Source organism: Haliotis cracherodii, unplaced genomic scaffold (assembly GCF_022045235.1).
Source record: "Haliotis cracherodii isolate W230 unplaced genomic scaffold, xgHalCrac1.p SCAF_33, whole genome shotgun sequence".
NCBI lineage: Eukaryota > Metazoa > Mollusca > Gastropoda > Lepetellida > Haliotidae > Haliotis > Haliotis cracherodii.
This window is the reverse complement of record NW_027266290.1, coordinates 3152155-3164217: the sequence shown is the minus strand read 5'-3', so window position 1 is coordinate 3164217 and position 12063 is coordinate 3152155. Positions and strand designations below refer to the sequence as shown.

The 12063-nt window shown below is 39.6% G+C and overlaps 1 protein-coding gene across 1 annotated transcript; it reads right to left on the bottom strand.

Moving 5' to 3' along the window:
* Positions 1 to 1442: 1442 nt before the first annotated feature.
* LOC139477347 (uncharacterized) lies at positions 1443 to 5886 on the bottom strand. The gene is made up of 5 exons (XM_071259900.1): positions 5826 to 5886; positions 4502 to 4708; positions 3303 to 3518; positions 1857 to 1988; positions 1443 to 1714 (listed from the first exon to the last, which is right to left on the bottom strand). The coding sequence occupies exons 1-5, from the start codon at positions 5884 to 5886 to the stop codon at positions 1443 to 1445; spliced, it is 888 nt and encodes a 295-aa protein (XP_071116001.1).
* Between the last annotated feature and the right edge of the window lie 6177 nt (positions 5887 to 12063).

Genomic DNA, 12063 nt, shown 5'->3' with positions numbered 1-12063 from the left:
TGTGTTATGTGTATATATTTCACATATTGGTACTATCCTACATGACAAACCAAAGGAAATAAAAGCGTCAATAGCCGTTCCATATTCAATAGAAATGTCTCCTAAAAGCAGAGTCGATTGTACGACTCCGACTTAATAGGCATATGTGAACCTGAGAAGTTGAACAAGGATGTCAACAACACTTTGAAAAAATTGAATTGAATTGTACTCGTAAGTCATGGATCAAAGGTTCACAGTGAAGCAAACAATCAAGGCAGCATCTATTATTTCAAAATGTCAACCGGTCCCTGTAAAGTGTCAATGGCAACTTTTATCCCTCAAAGCACCTTTTAAAAGTTAGTGAGTTATCGAGTTAATATTTAATATGTCAGCCATATCGTACGATCCTTTTAAAAGCATTAAGTGAATAGCTAATATTGTGAGTGTTCCATGTCAGTTAGCATATTGTTCCAGTAATTAATTACACGCGGCTTTCCGACTAGGGATCAATATGATACTTTGATCAGTTGTAATCTATGAGAGACATGTTACATGTCAACCGCACAAGTTCGTCTGTTCGTCCCAAACTTTACATCGATGTTATCAACGAGCACGCCAATCATGTCACATATAGGTTTCTAAGTAAACTTCAGATGACATTTGCTTTCATTCTTGACAAATTGTCCTAAACATCTGAAGAGGGAAATGGAGCTATATCAATGGGCACCATGTTTAGTGACGAATGCCCCATGGATCAAGGAAAGAAGCTTTGATGCTCACCTTTTCGCCAACACCTGATACCATCACTATTTGATAGTGATTCTTAAACATATGCTCATTATATAGTCAAAATCGTAAACTCATAGGGTCTACACCTCACTCACACACTCAAAACCAAATCACTGACATCACAACAATCAGAACAGGCTCGAGACAGCAAACTCTTTTTATGTAAAATATTAAATTTCAAACCGCTTACAATAAAGTTCAAATCGCACAAGATTAACATATATATATCCGTACAGAATGGGTATATTGACTGATTAACAAGATCAGCAGTCGAAATGGATGTGGTTGTAAAGGTCACTAACATGTGGTTGAGACATATTGTGAAAGAGAGACAATAAATACAAAGTTCTAATCTCTATATTTATAGAATAAGAAGATTTAAAGAGTCATCCAACTACACCTTCTTGTAAGATACACAGAAAGGATAATGTGCAGTGTTTCAAAATTAAAACAAGATTTAGTATATACAGTGCTTTAAACCAACAATGTTGTGTTATGTGCATATATTTCACATATTAGTACTGGTACTTACAGTGTGTAAACCAATGTGTAAACGATAGTGGTTGCTTTTTTAAATCGCACACAAACAGGGTCCTTGTAGTAAGAAAACTGTTATATTCGGATTCCTTATAGTTAAGGCAAAGTTTTCATTCTGTGTGATCTCACATGAACTTTCAGTTCTCCTTCTTCCACAGTTCTCGTGTTTCCACATCAACACCAACAGCGGACCCCAACCTCCACAGCGAACAGTTGCCAATGTCATAACCAAAATGTGTGCACAGAGTCAGTGCATCACAGGCATGCATGCAGTCAATTCTCGATAAGAGGAGCACCACTTCCATTTCCCTCAAGGTCGCAATAGCAACAGTGGTTTTGTGAAAAGTTGTCTTGATTGGACATGAGGAAATGTACTTTGTGTACAGGCTGACGTCTTTAGCCTTCTCCACTGCAAGGACAATATTAACGATATTTAAATCTACAGTTCAACTGGCACATATTGAAATATCGTGTCAGCCATTTCAAAAACATCTTCTTGGAGGGAACTTTACTTTATCGAAAACCAGATTTGTAAATTTGCAATAACTTACGTTGGCCACACGACGCTGTTGTCCACCCAGCCTGGCATCCTGAAGGACACTCTCCCGTCACAGGATCACAAGTCGTGCCATTACAGTGACAGTCAATGTCACATCCAGACCCGTAAGTCATAGCAGAACATCCTAGGCACATAGAAACATACACTCAAAAACGAACGTTTGTCTGACCTGAATTCTTTCACATAAAAATCGAAAATGGGAAACCAACAAAATGTCGCTCGTTTTGTGAATATTCGGGAGAAAATGCTTCTATAAAAGGCCACATATCCAACCCAATCGTATTGCTACTATAAGTAACCTTTGAAAGTTGGGGAATTAAGCACCACGTTTTTATGAGATTTCACCATTCTACACCTGCATTGTCATCAACTTCTGACTGATCAACAGGCACGAAGAGACTGATCGTCTCCTCCTAGGAATCATAACTTATCAACATCTGCCAGGAATCATGGACTGATCAACTGCTGCCAGGAATCATGGGACTGATCGACGCTTGACACGAATTATGTTCTGATAAACTCCTGTGAGGATTTAAAAGAGTGATCAACTCCTGTCAGGGATCATGGACTGATCAACTCCTACCAGGAATCATGACTGATCAACACCTACCAGGAATCATGACTGATCAACACCTACCTGGAATCATGACTGATCGACTCCTACCTGGAATCATGACTGATCAACTCCAACCAGGAATGATGACTGATCAACACCTACCTGGAATCATGACTGATCAACTCCTACCTGGAATCATGACTGATCAACACCTACCTGGAATCATGACTGATCAACTACTACCAGGAATCATGACTGATCAACTCCTACCTTGAATCATGACTGATCAACTCCTACCTGGAATCATGACTGGTCAACTCCTACCACGAATCATGACTGATCAACTACTACCAGGAATCATGACTGATCAACTCCTACCAGGAATCATGGACTGATCAACTCCTACCTTGAATCATGACTGATCAACTCCTACCAGGAATCAAGAATAGAATGTAATTTTGAAACTTATATATTTATGTCAAAACGGGTTAGCAAATAGGAAAGCACTATTGGGCTTTAAAGTTAAAGAACTGTGTGTAAATATGCATTTCGATATGGTTGGGATAGGTAGTTTGTGGATACACCGTTATTATTTATCAAGAAATCTCGTCAGAGGTGTATTGACAAACATACAGCAAACCCAGCAATAACCTGATAATTTTTGAGTGAAGAAAACTGAACTTATCTAGATCAGAAACATTCCATGCCCTATATTTATTAATCATTTGCAGGAAATCACTCATTCGAAGGATTAAGAGAAATAGCAACACATCTATATTTACTACTGATTGACGTATCTGTATGGCCGCCTACCTGATATTTTATAGTAGATTGATGTAACCAAGTCAATGAAAACAAGATTATATTGTTATTATATCCTACCATGAACCTCGACCTCGCCGAAGTCGAGGACTATGCCATCTCCATTATCAGTGTGGGTTGACAAAGTCAAGTAGCGCCCCCTATCGTAACATCGGATGGTGTAGACTGTTGGGATGTCAGATCCATCAGCCTGCCCCGTTACAGTGTGGCATACAGCAGCGCTTGTCGAATTAGATCGTGAAAGTGATATCTTCACTCCATTTTGGCGACGAGCATCTGTCGGATTCAAGGAGACATTAGACCCAGGAGTTGTATATCATGACCAAAAGTAATATACATAATTGGTAGAATGCAGCATAACATACAATGGACATTGAAATTAATTAAAGAATGCGACTACGCTTAAAATCAATACAAATCCAGTTTAAAATATGGAGAAAACGAGAAATGTAACACTGATCATTGAATATGTACATATCTGGGTTTGCTCCATGTCTGCGTTCAGTGCACATAAGTCAACATATTATGTGAGTGAGTTTGTTTTAACGCCACTTTGAACAGAATATTTTTTATATCAGGACATGTCAGCTAACTATTGGAGGAAAGCCCGAAGTGATGCAGCATGGCACATAATACATATCATTAAATGTATGTGTTAAATGTGGTACTTATATCACCGCACATGATAACATAAAAACCTAAAAGTTGAATATATCTTTTCACACTTTCTGCAACATTCTCATAAATAATATTACTGAGAAAATGTCAAATAAATGCGAAAAAGACCATCTCGCATTTGTTATGAACTCTAACCCTTGATGTAGACACCTGACCAAATTACATTATTACCTGCATTTTTGTTTTCGGTATGACCATGCCGTTTGCACGGAGTATGTGAAGGATTCATGACACTGAGAGATGCCACGCGCATCCTCCATGGCAGAAAAACATATTATCTTACTGACAAGAATAACAGAATTGACTGCTCATCTATGACGATACAGGAAGAATAATATCTAATAAACCAAAGCCTGATATAACTTTTTTTCACGTTTAGTATGTGCTTTGCAATGATATTGATTATCCGAAAATACAGTTGATATCTCACACGAGTGAATAACATGTAAACTTCTTCGAGAAAAACAACACTTTCTGTCAGAGCTACGTTCAGTCTGCCTGAAAGACACTACCGTTTTCAGGTTTGATACCAATGGGAAAATACAGAATAAATATAATATTAATGACGTATTGTCGCTCACAGTCTGAGCGAAAGTAGACCGTCACTTCAGGTGAGAATACTTCCTCAGCCAAGTCAACCTGCCACCAGGGAGACGGATCATCAGGATGTGTGTGAAACAGGTTTGGCCAGACGGCGCTGGTGTTCCCATCAACAGCCATCTCTGGGCCCAGGTCACGAAAAATGGTGCTTGCACGAGCTTGCTTTCCAGTCGATCCAACTATATACCCTGAACAAAACAGGTAACACGAAAACAGACATGGTTATGTACATGTTACTTTTCTGTTGTTGGCATTGTAGAGTACATTCTTCTTGTAAAAAGTCATATGGTCATATGTGGTATTAATACTCTTTGACATTCAGAGTTATTAAGCTTTTTATTTTTACTCCATCGTTTCCTTCTGAAAAGGTGTATATATTATAAATACACATTTGGATCCAGTCACAACATAATTGAAATAGTGACTTTTAGTCTTAGCTCATTCACTCACTTACCAACTGCTGTCAGTATTGTTATATCGTACACAACATCTTTTCTTCTTTTGCAAACTAAAAAATCTATAAATCCTGCATCCTTCCCCCAGTCCGTATATAACTGAACAATAATCTCACAGATCTATTTGAGCACCTTCTCTAATGGGCCATGTATTTACGATGTTGTTATAGTAATAAGTACATCTTGTTATAGTAACAAGTACATCTTCAGATACTTTCTGATCCGGCTCACTAACTTGGTTGAAGCATGTCATCGATCTCAATTGCGTGGATTGATGCTCATGATATCAATCACTGGATTGTCTGGTCCAGACTCTATTATTCACAGACCACCGTCATATAGCTGGAATATTGCCGAGTGCAGCGTCAAACAACCAACCAACCAACCAACTGTAGAAAAGTATCTGAAGATGTACTTAGTATAACAACATCGTAAATACATGGCCCATCAGAGAAGATGTTCACCGTTAATGCTTTGTTTATTACGAATTCACTGCCCATCCCGGTCGTTCTACGCATATGCACCATCCGTATACTTTTTACCTTCACTTTTAACCTATCAGCCCTAAATTTTCACTTAAAGGCACGGGTGGCCAAGGTGGCAAACTGATTAAGAAAGATAAAACATGTGGTGGGCTTTTATCCTTTTAGTGAAACCAACAACCATGGGTTATGTCCCTGATAAATGACAGGATCACTGGATCCTTATTCGTCACATTTATCAATAATGGCTTGTGTGCCCTATGCCGTTGTACGCGAGTATAGCTACGGTGCTCAATGAATATATAGACTTGTGTAACCTGCTTCACAGCGGTGCTATGCCTGAATGTCGTTCCTGTTATTCAACTCACCTTCTGCAAACTCCCGATAAACAATCCAAGACATAATTGTGATGACTTCCTGTAACAACATTCCTGTCAGCAATCAACAAGTTTCTGACGTAGATTATTGTCGGTTCGGTGCTCTAATGTACTGAGAAAAGAATGAGATATCTTTCAGTTTTGAACAGTAGTCAGAAGTCGCCCACGCCGGACGCCAAACAGAATAAACGTGTATGACAGACTCCGGCCTTGTCCTCTCGCTGTTGATCACGACCTGGTCTATAAAGAAGGACATCAATAGTCACTGTATACATACTCGTTGATGGCTTGGTAAGGTTACAGTTTAAGCAGAATATTAATGCAACTTCCCGTATCGTTTTACTTCCATCAAGGGAATGTTCACAAAGTTTTTACGACACGAAAAGATCGGTTCTTAAGATCAGAGAACAAAACATAATCCCATAAATACATAAGCAATGTAAAAACGGGTTTAAGAGCCATGCCAACAAGGCTTTGTAACCAGTAAAAGATAATGTCATATTGATCAGAGGCGAGATGTTTCTGATGACTCAGATTGATGATTTGAACAACATGACCTGAAGGACTTGCAAAAAACCGAGTACAATATATATGCACATGCACAAAAGTTAAGCGTCACCATATTCATAGTCTCTTGATTTCAAGTGTGGGAATCGGAAATACGAAATATGATGATGTATGACTGAATTAGGCTTCCATAGTTTCATGAACCCAAATTTGTCCAGATACCACAAGGAAAGCGTTCTTTACGTGTTGCTGCAGTTCCCCTACCCTATAAATAGTAAAATTCAAGTTTCAGACACATGGTTGCATTTTGCTCCTGTGTGACATTCCCCATCCAATAGAGGTTGAAAATCAGCCATGGTGAGGAGAAAGTTAACGGACGCTGAAAGATGGCAAGTGATAGGCATGAAAAATGCTGGCATGTCATGCAGGGCCATTGCAAGACAAATGGGTCTTCATCACAGTGTTATCACTCTTTTGATTGTCAAACATGGTCAAACCAATGATGTCAATGACAGGCATAGGTCTGGTAGGCCAAGAAAGACCTCTATCAGAGAGGATAGACGTCTTTTCTGGATAGTCAGACGAAATCCATTTGCCACTTCAACAGATTTAAGACTGCAGTTGATTACCCATCAGAGACTCTCGACGATGACCGTAAGGCGTCGCCTCAGAGCGGCTGGTTATAACGCCAGAAGACCAGTAAAACGCCCTCAACTGACTGAGAGGCACATGCGGAATCGTCTGATATGGTGTCGTGCCCGTAGTCGATGGAACTTGGCCAACTGGAGCAGGATCCATTGGTCTGACGAGTGTCGAATGCTGCTACGAACTGTTGATGGTCGAATACGTGTTTGAAGGCAACGTAACACTCGTTTTGCACCAAGGAACATCCAGAAGACCTTAGCATGTAGCGGGGGTCTGTCATGATATGGGGTTGTGTTTCCTTCGGCTGCAAACTTCCGCTGGTGACAATTCGTGGAAACCTGAATGGCCAACAATACCAAGATGCCGTTCTTCGTCCAGTGGTAGTCCCTCATTTTGACAACCATCCTCTTCAGACAAGACATGTTTACATGGACGACAATGCTAGACCACACAGATCTCGAGCAGTGTTGGCTTATTTGCGTTAAGAAGCTATTGCTACTCTTCCTTGGCCGTCCTGTAGTCCGGATCTTAATCCGATTGAGCATCTGTGGGATATTCTTGGCCGGACAATAAGACATCGTGATCCCGTGATCGTGGGTTTCACCGAAGTGGTAAACGTCTGAGACCTGCATCACTTCGGGCTTTCCTCCCACAAGAAGCTGACACGCCGTGATATAACTGGAATACTGTTAAAAGCGGCGTTAATACCCAACTCACTCACTCACTATACTGCTGTACAAACATGTATATTGACAGTAGCGGGTGACCTCGCATAGATGAACACTACCAAGCTGACAGTCGTTCCTTTCCCGATGAACATCAGTATGTCACGTGATTACATTGTCAATTTGCGCGGAGACATACAGAACTACTTTAGGGGAATTCTTCAAACGCCAAATAGGGACGGTACAATCATATGACAATTTCTTTTAGAATATGCACATTGAACCAAAACTAATGCCACAATCTACGTTTTTATATAAAGAAAGAATTTTGATCTTTTTATAATATAAATGTTGTCACACACATCTGTTTGCTGGTATCGAACGCACCGCGTGCGTTGAGCGAACCCCACCAATACCAGAATCACCAATACCAGAACCATGGCGAACGCTGGTCAGGACGTGGATTTTGATCAAGTGATGTATTTTTGCGATTTTGATATGGCCCTTCCTGATGCTATCGCACACATTTTTAACGAAACTATCTCGGCATCATCGGAAAAAGCAAAACGAGAGAAATGATAATCACTTTCTGACTTCAAAGGTTTACCAGCCCCAGAAATTCCGTCTCAGTCAAACAAAGTTCCGAAGCGTTTGAAAGTGGCTACTGAGGACGAGCTAATGCAATACGAGTCATTACATCAGTCTGAATCAACGAAGAAAAACACAAAGTGGGGACTGAGAATTCTTCAAGGTATGAGAATATTTTTAAATGTTTTCCTAAATGAGCCTAAATCCAACTTATCTAAGTTTATCAAATTCTTGGCGTGCATTACATTTACAGCTCTATTTATGAAATGGAAGTATCAGACAAAACGAAACATGAAAATATTACATTTTTTTCAGATTGGCACCTGGAAACCTTTAACGAGGTGCTCAACATGAAAGCTGTTGATGGCCAAGTTTTATTGTGAGGCTAAACCTAAAGGTTCCGAGAAAAGGTCATCACAATCTGAAGAATATCCCCAAAACACACTGAAAAATATTCGTGCTGCCATCAATCGTCATATATCGGATCCTGGTAGACAGATGGTTTGCTGAAGCACAGGAAGCACAATGGTGTCTCGTGACCAACTCAGCACAAAGAAGTTATTGAAATGGCGGATCTATAAAAATTGCTGTTTATTTCAGTGATGCCGAAAGTTCACCTACCAAACTCCGTAAAGCTGTTTGGTACAATATTGCAATTCATTTTGTATCTAGGGGTTAAGAGTTCCACCACCAGCTTACAACGTCATCATTTGAATTTAAAAGTGACGAAAAATGTGTTGAATATGCTTGCTTAACACACGATACACAGCAACAAAACTTTCTGGTGTGTGTGGGGGTGGAGGGTTGGGGGCTAAAAGATGAAGAGGCAATGGCTGACAAATGGATGTACTCAACTGGTGAGCCAAACTGTCCAGTTCAAATGCTGAAAAGCTTTATCGATAAGTAGAACCGACACTCAAGCTACCTCTCCATTTAACCAGTGTGTTAAGGATGCCATTTCGCAACCGTTCAGTCACGAAAAATGGTGTACTTGTAAATCATTAGGTAAAACTAGTTTCAAAGGTTTCATGGCTGATGTTTCCAAATATTCAAAATGATCAAAACGGTACACAGCCCACTGTCTGGGAGCAGCATCGATTCAGGCTATGACGGATGCAGGCTTTGAAGTCAGACAGATTATGTATATGTCGGGTCACCGAAATGAAGCACCCATTCGAAGCTACATGCATAACAGAGAATGCTCGACTCACCAAAAGAAATCACTGAGCTCCACACTGTCGTGTATTGCTTCGGGAAATCCAACCGCACCGCCTCAAGCGGTAATCCCCGTCATCAGCAGCCGTGGTATGATTCAAACACACACCCAAAGCTCACAGAACGTAAATATCAATCCTTTTTCAGCATCAGCCGGGTCTGGATTTCTTTCCAACTCTAACTTTACTGGGTGCAGCTTTTATTTCAAGTGAATGACATTGTTGAAGACTCTCCGCGGAGATATAATTCGCTTTGAATAATTAAAGTTTGATGTTTAATGGGTTGCTTTGTTATGATTTACTTCTGTCAATATAAGGATGGAAGTTGTATTTTGTTGACGTTCATCAGCTGATGAAGAAAGTGCCTCACGTGAGCAAATTTACCATGAGTCGCTTGGCACTGGTATCTGCACTGGTACGTGAAAACACAAATCAGCGGAGACCGTCCTTTAAAATAAACATCGTGTGTGTTGTATACAACTTATGAAACTATATTTTCCAAACAGCTAACGTCTGACAGTGATTTATCGCCTAGTCCCACCAGAGCAATGCAGCTTGAGTTGCAAATATCTGACACTTTAAGCTGTAACAGGTCAATGAAAAAAATAATCTTTAACATAGTCACAATGGAGCACAGGCTGCCATGTGTGTTTGAATAAGTTAGGCGACACTTTTTTAATTACTTGGTTTACAGATGCGCCGCTCCTTTACTCCTTTTTTTCATAACCGCCAATCTTTACTTTAAAACATGCTTAAAAGGTTAACAAAAAACCCATTCTCTGCTAGTGTAAAGCAAAGGGAAGTCACTCTGATATCCATCTCTAATACTACCAAAATGTCAAACAGTAGTACCCATGCCACTTTTGATGCATCTATCATAACTTGAATGATTACCCTAAAATTTGATATAATCTGCTTGGCAAAAACAAAAATATATAGACAAGTTTCATGACATACCTGTTACTGGGCTGACGTATGTTGCTTGTCTGTCGTAATGTTTTAAACGATTTGGCAGACAACAATCTGAGGACACATCTGATGGCGAGTGTCTTCAAGTGGATGAAACCATTCTCTGGAACATCACATTTATACATAGAAACACTGGGCACTTGGTATGTTCTCGGCAGTCGAAGCTTACATGTTCTCATTTGCTTACTAATTATTTCGTGTACTCTGTTTACCTATTAGCTTCTGATGATACGCATGTACCAGCTTTCCTAAGTGGTTAAACACTCTGATGATTTGATAAATGCTGATGAGCACCGAGTGCTAATATTTTACTGAACAAAAACAGTATTATTATGTTACAAATTGAACCCATTAAATGAAGTTTACCATCACAATAACTTCATCGATTGAATAAAAGTATTGGCGCCAGATAGGCTGGAAGGGAAAATTTAAAATGAAGAGAATCAAACATTATTGGCATGATTGTTCCATGCTGTCGGTGCTATTCCAATTAATTAGCAGAGAGAGAACACTTTCATCATGAAAAACTAAACAGAGTGCTTCAGAAAATCAATAGAGAGATACTCAATCGCTGACGTGTGCTCAGGTATTTTTTCCGATTACGACACACATGAGTTCATGGTCACATTTGACAAAGAAAGGTCAAGACTCAATCACCTGAAAATCATACCGGCAACACTTTGCAGAGTAGTTCGGGCATTTCAGCTGAACGAGCTACAGTCCCTTTTTTCACTCTCTGACAAACCTGCCCTGTCTTGTTTCGAAGTTGTATTTTGAGTGATGGACTGAAGTGTCAGTAAAAGTGTGTGACTGTAAACCTTGTGTTGTGTTCCTTTGTGTGTGTGTGTGGCGGGGGTGGGGGGTGGGGGGGGGGGGGGGGGTGATCAGGATTCCAGTTGTTCCAAACAAGATGGAGTTTCGTTAAAAACGTATTTATTCATCTGCAACATGAGACCTCGACATCAGAAAGTTGTTGATTACTGCCGGCCACCCTACCCAGCTGACAGGTGACACTTGAATGGCAATATTATAAATGATATATATAATAAAGAAAGAAGTAAACAAGGAAAATAGATAAAAATAAAGCGACAAAACCCTTTCCATAAGCACTAATTAGCTGCGTGCCAGAGTGTTCATAATGAAATCATATACCGAGTGAGTGAGTGAGTTAAAATGTTAAGTCACATCGGCAATATTTCTGGCATATCGTGACGATCAGGAGTTAAACATAATACATATATTGAAACTGAAATAAAAACCTGCCATCGAAGGACGGTAAAATAACTAGATTTATGACAGAAATATATTTAAAACTAGAATGTAATCATAAAATCGATAGCACTAAACATAACATCACATTATAAAAACGGGCTGTAGATCCCCAGAAACTGAAGGTAGATCACCATACTAGGTACCATGGGGACTTACAGTACTTTAGCTTCCTGCATCGAACCCAGCAGGATTTACATCATCCCTTCAGTAACTAGCGATTGTTCGCAAAGTTAGGCACAATTAAAAATACAAATATACTATGTTGAAAAGAGTAGTAGGCAGAACTATTCTTTAAATGACATAGACTTAAAATATCCTCTCAAATATTCTTTAGAGAAGATAATTTAAAATATTTATCCTTTGCGATGG

Excerpts from the sequence above, each read along its gene's own strand:
- LOC139477347 (XM_071259900.1), bottom strand. The coding sequence starts at position 5,886 with ATGTTGTTACAGGAAGTCATCACAATTATGTCTTGGATTGTTTATCGG. Across the intron at positions 4,709-5,825 it reads TTATCGGGAGTTTGCAGAAG|GGTATATAGTTGGATCGACT; the intron begins GTGAGTTGAATA and ends TGTTTTGTTCAG. Across the intron at positions 1,989-3,302 it reads CGGCGAGGTCGAGGTTCATG|GATGTTCTGCTATGACTTAC; the intron begins GTAGGATATAAT and ends CTATGTGCCTAG.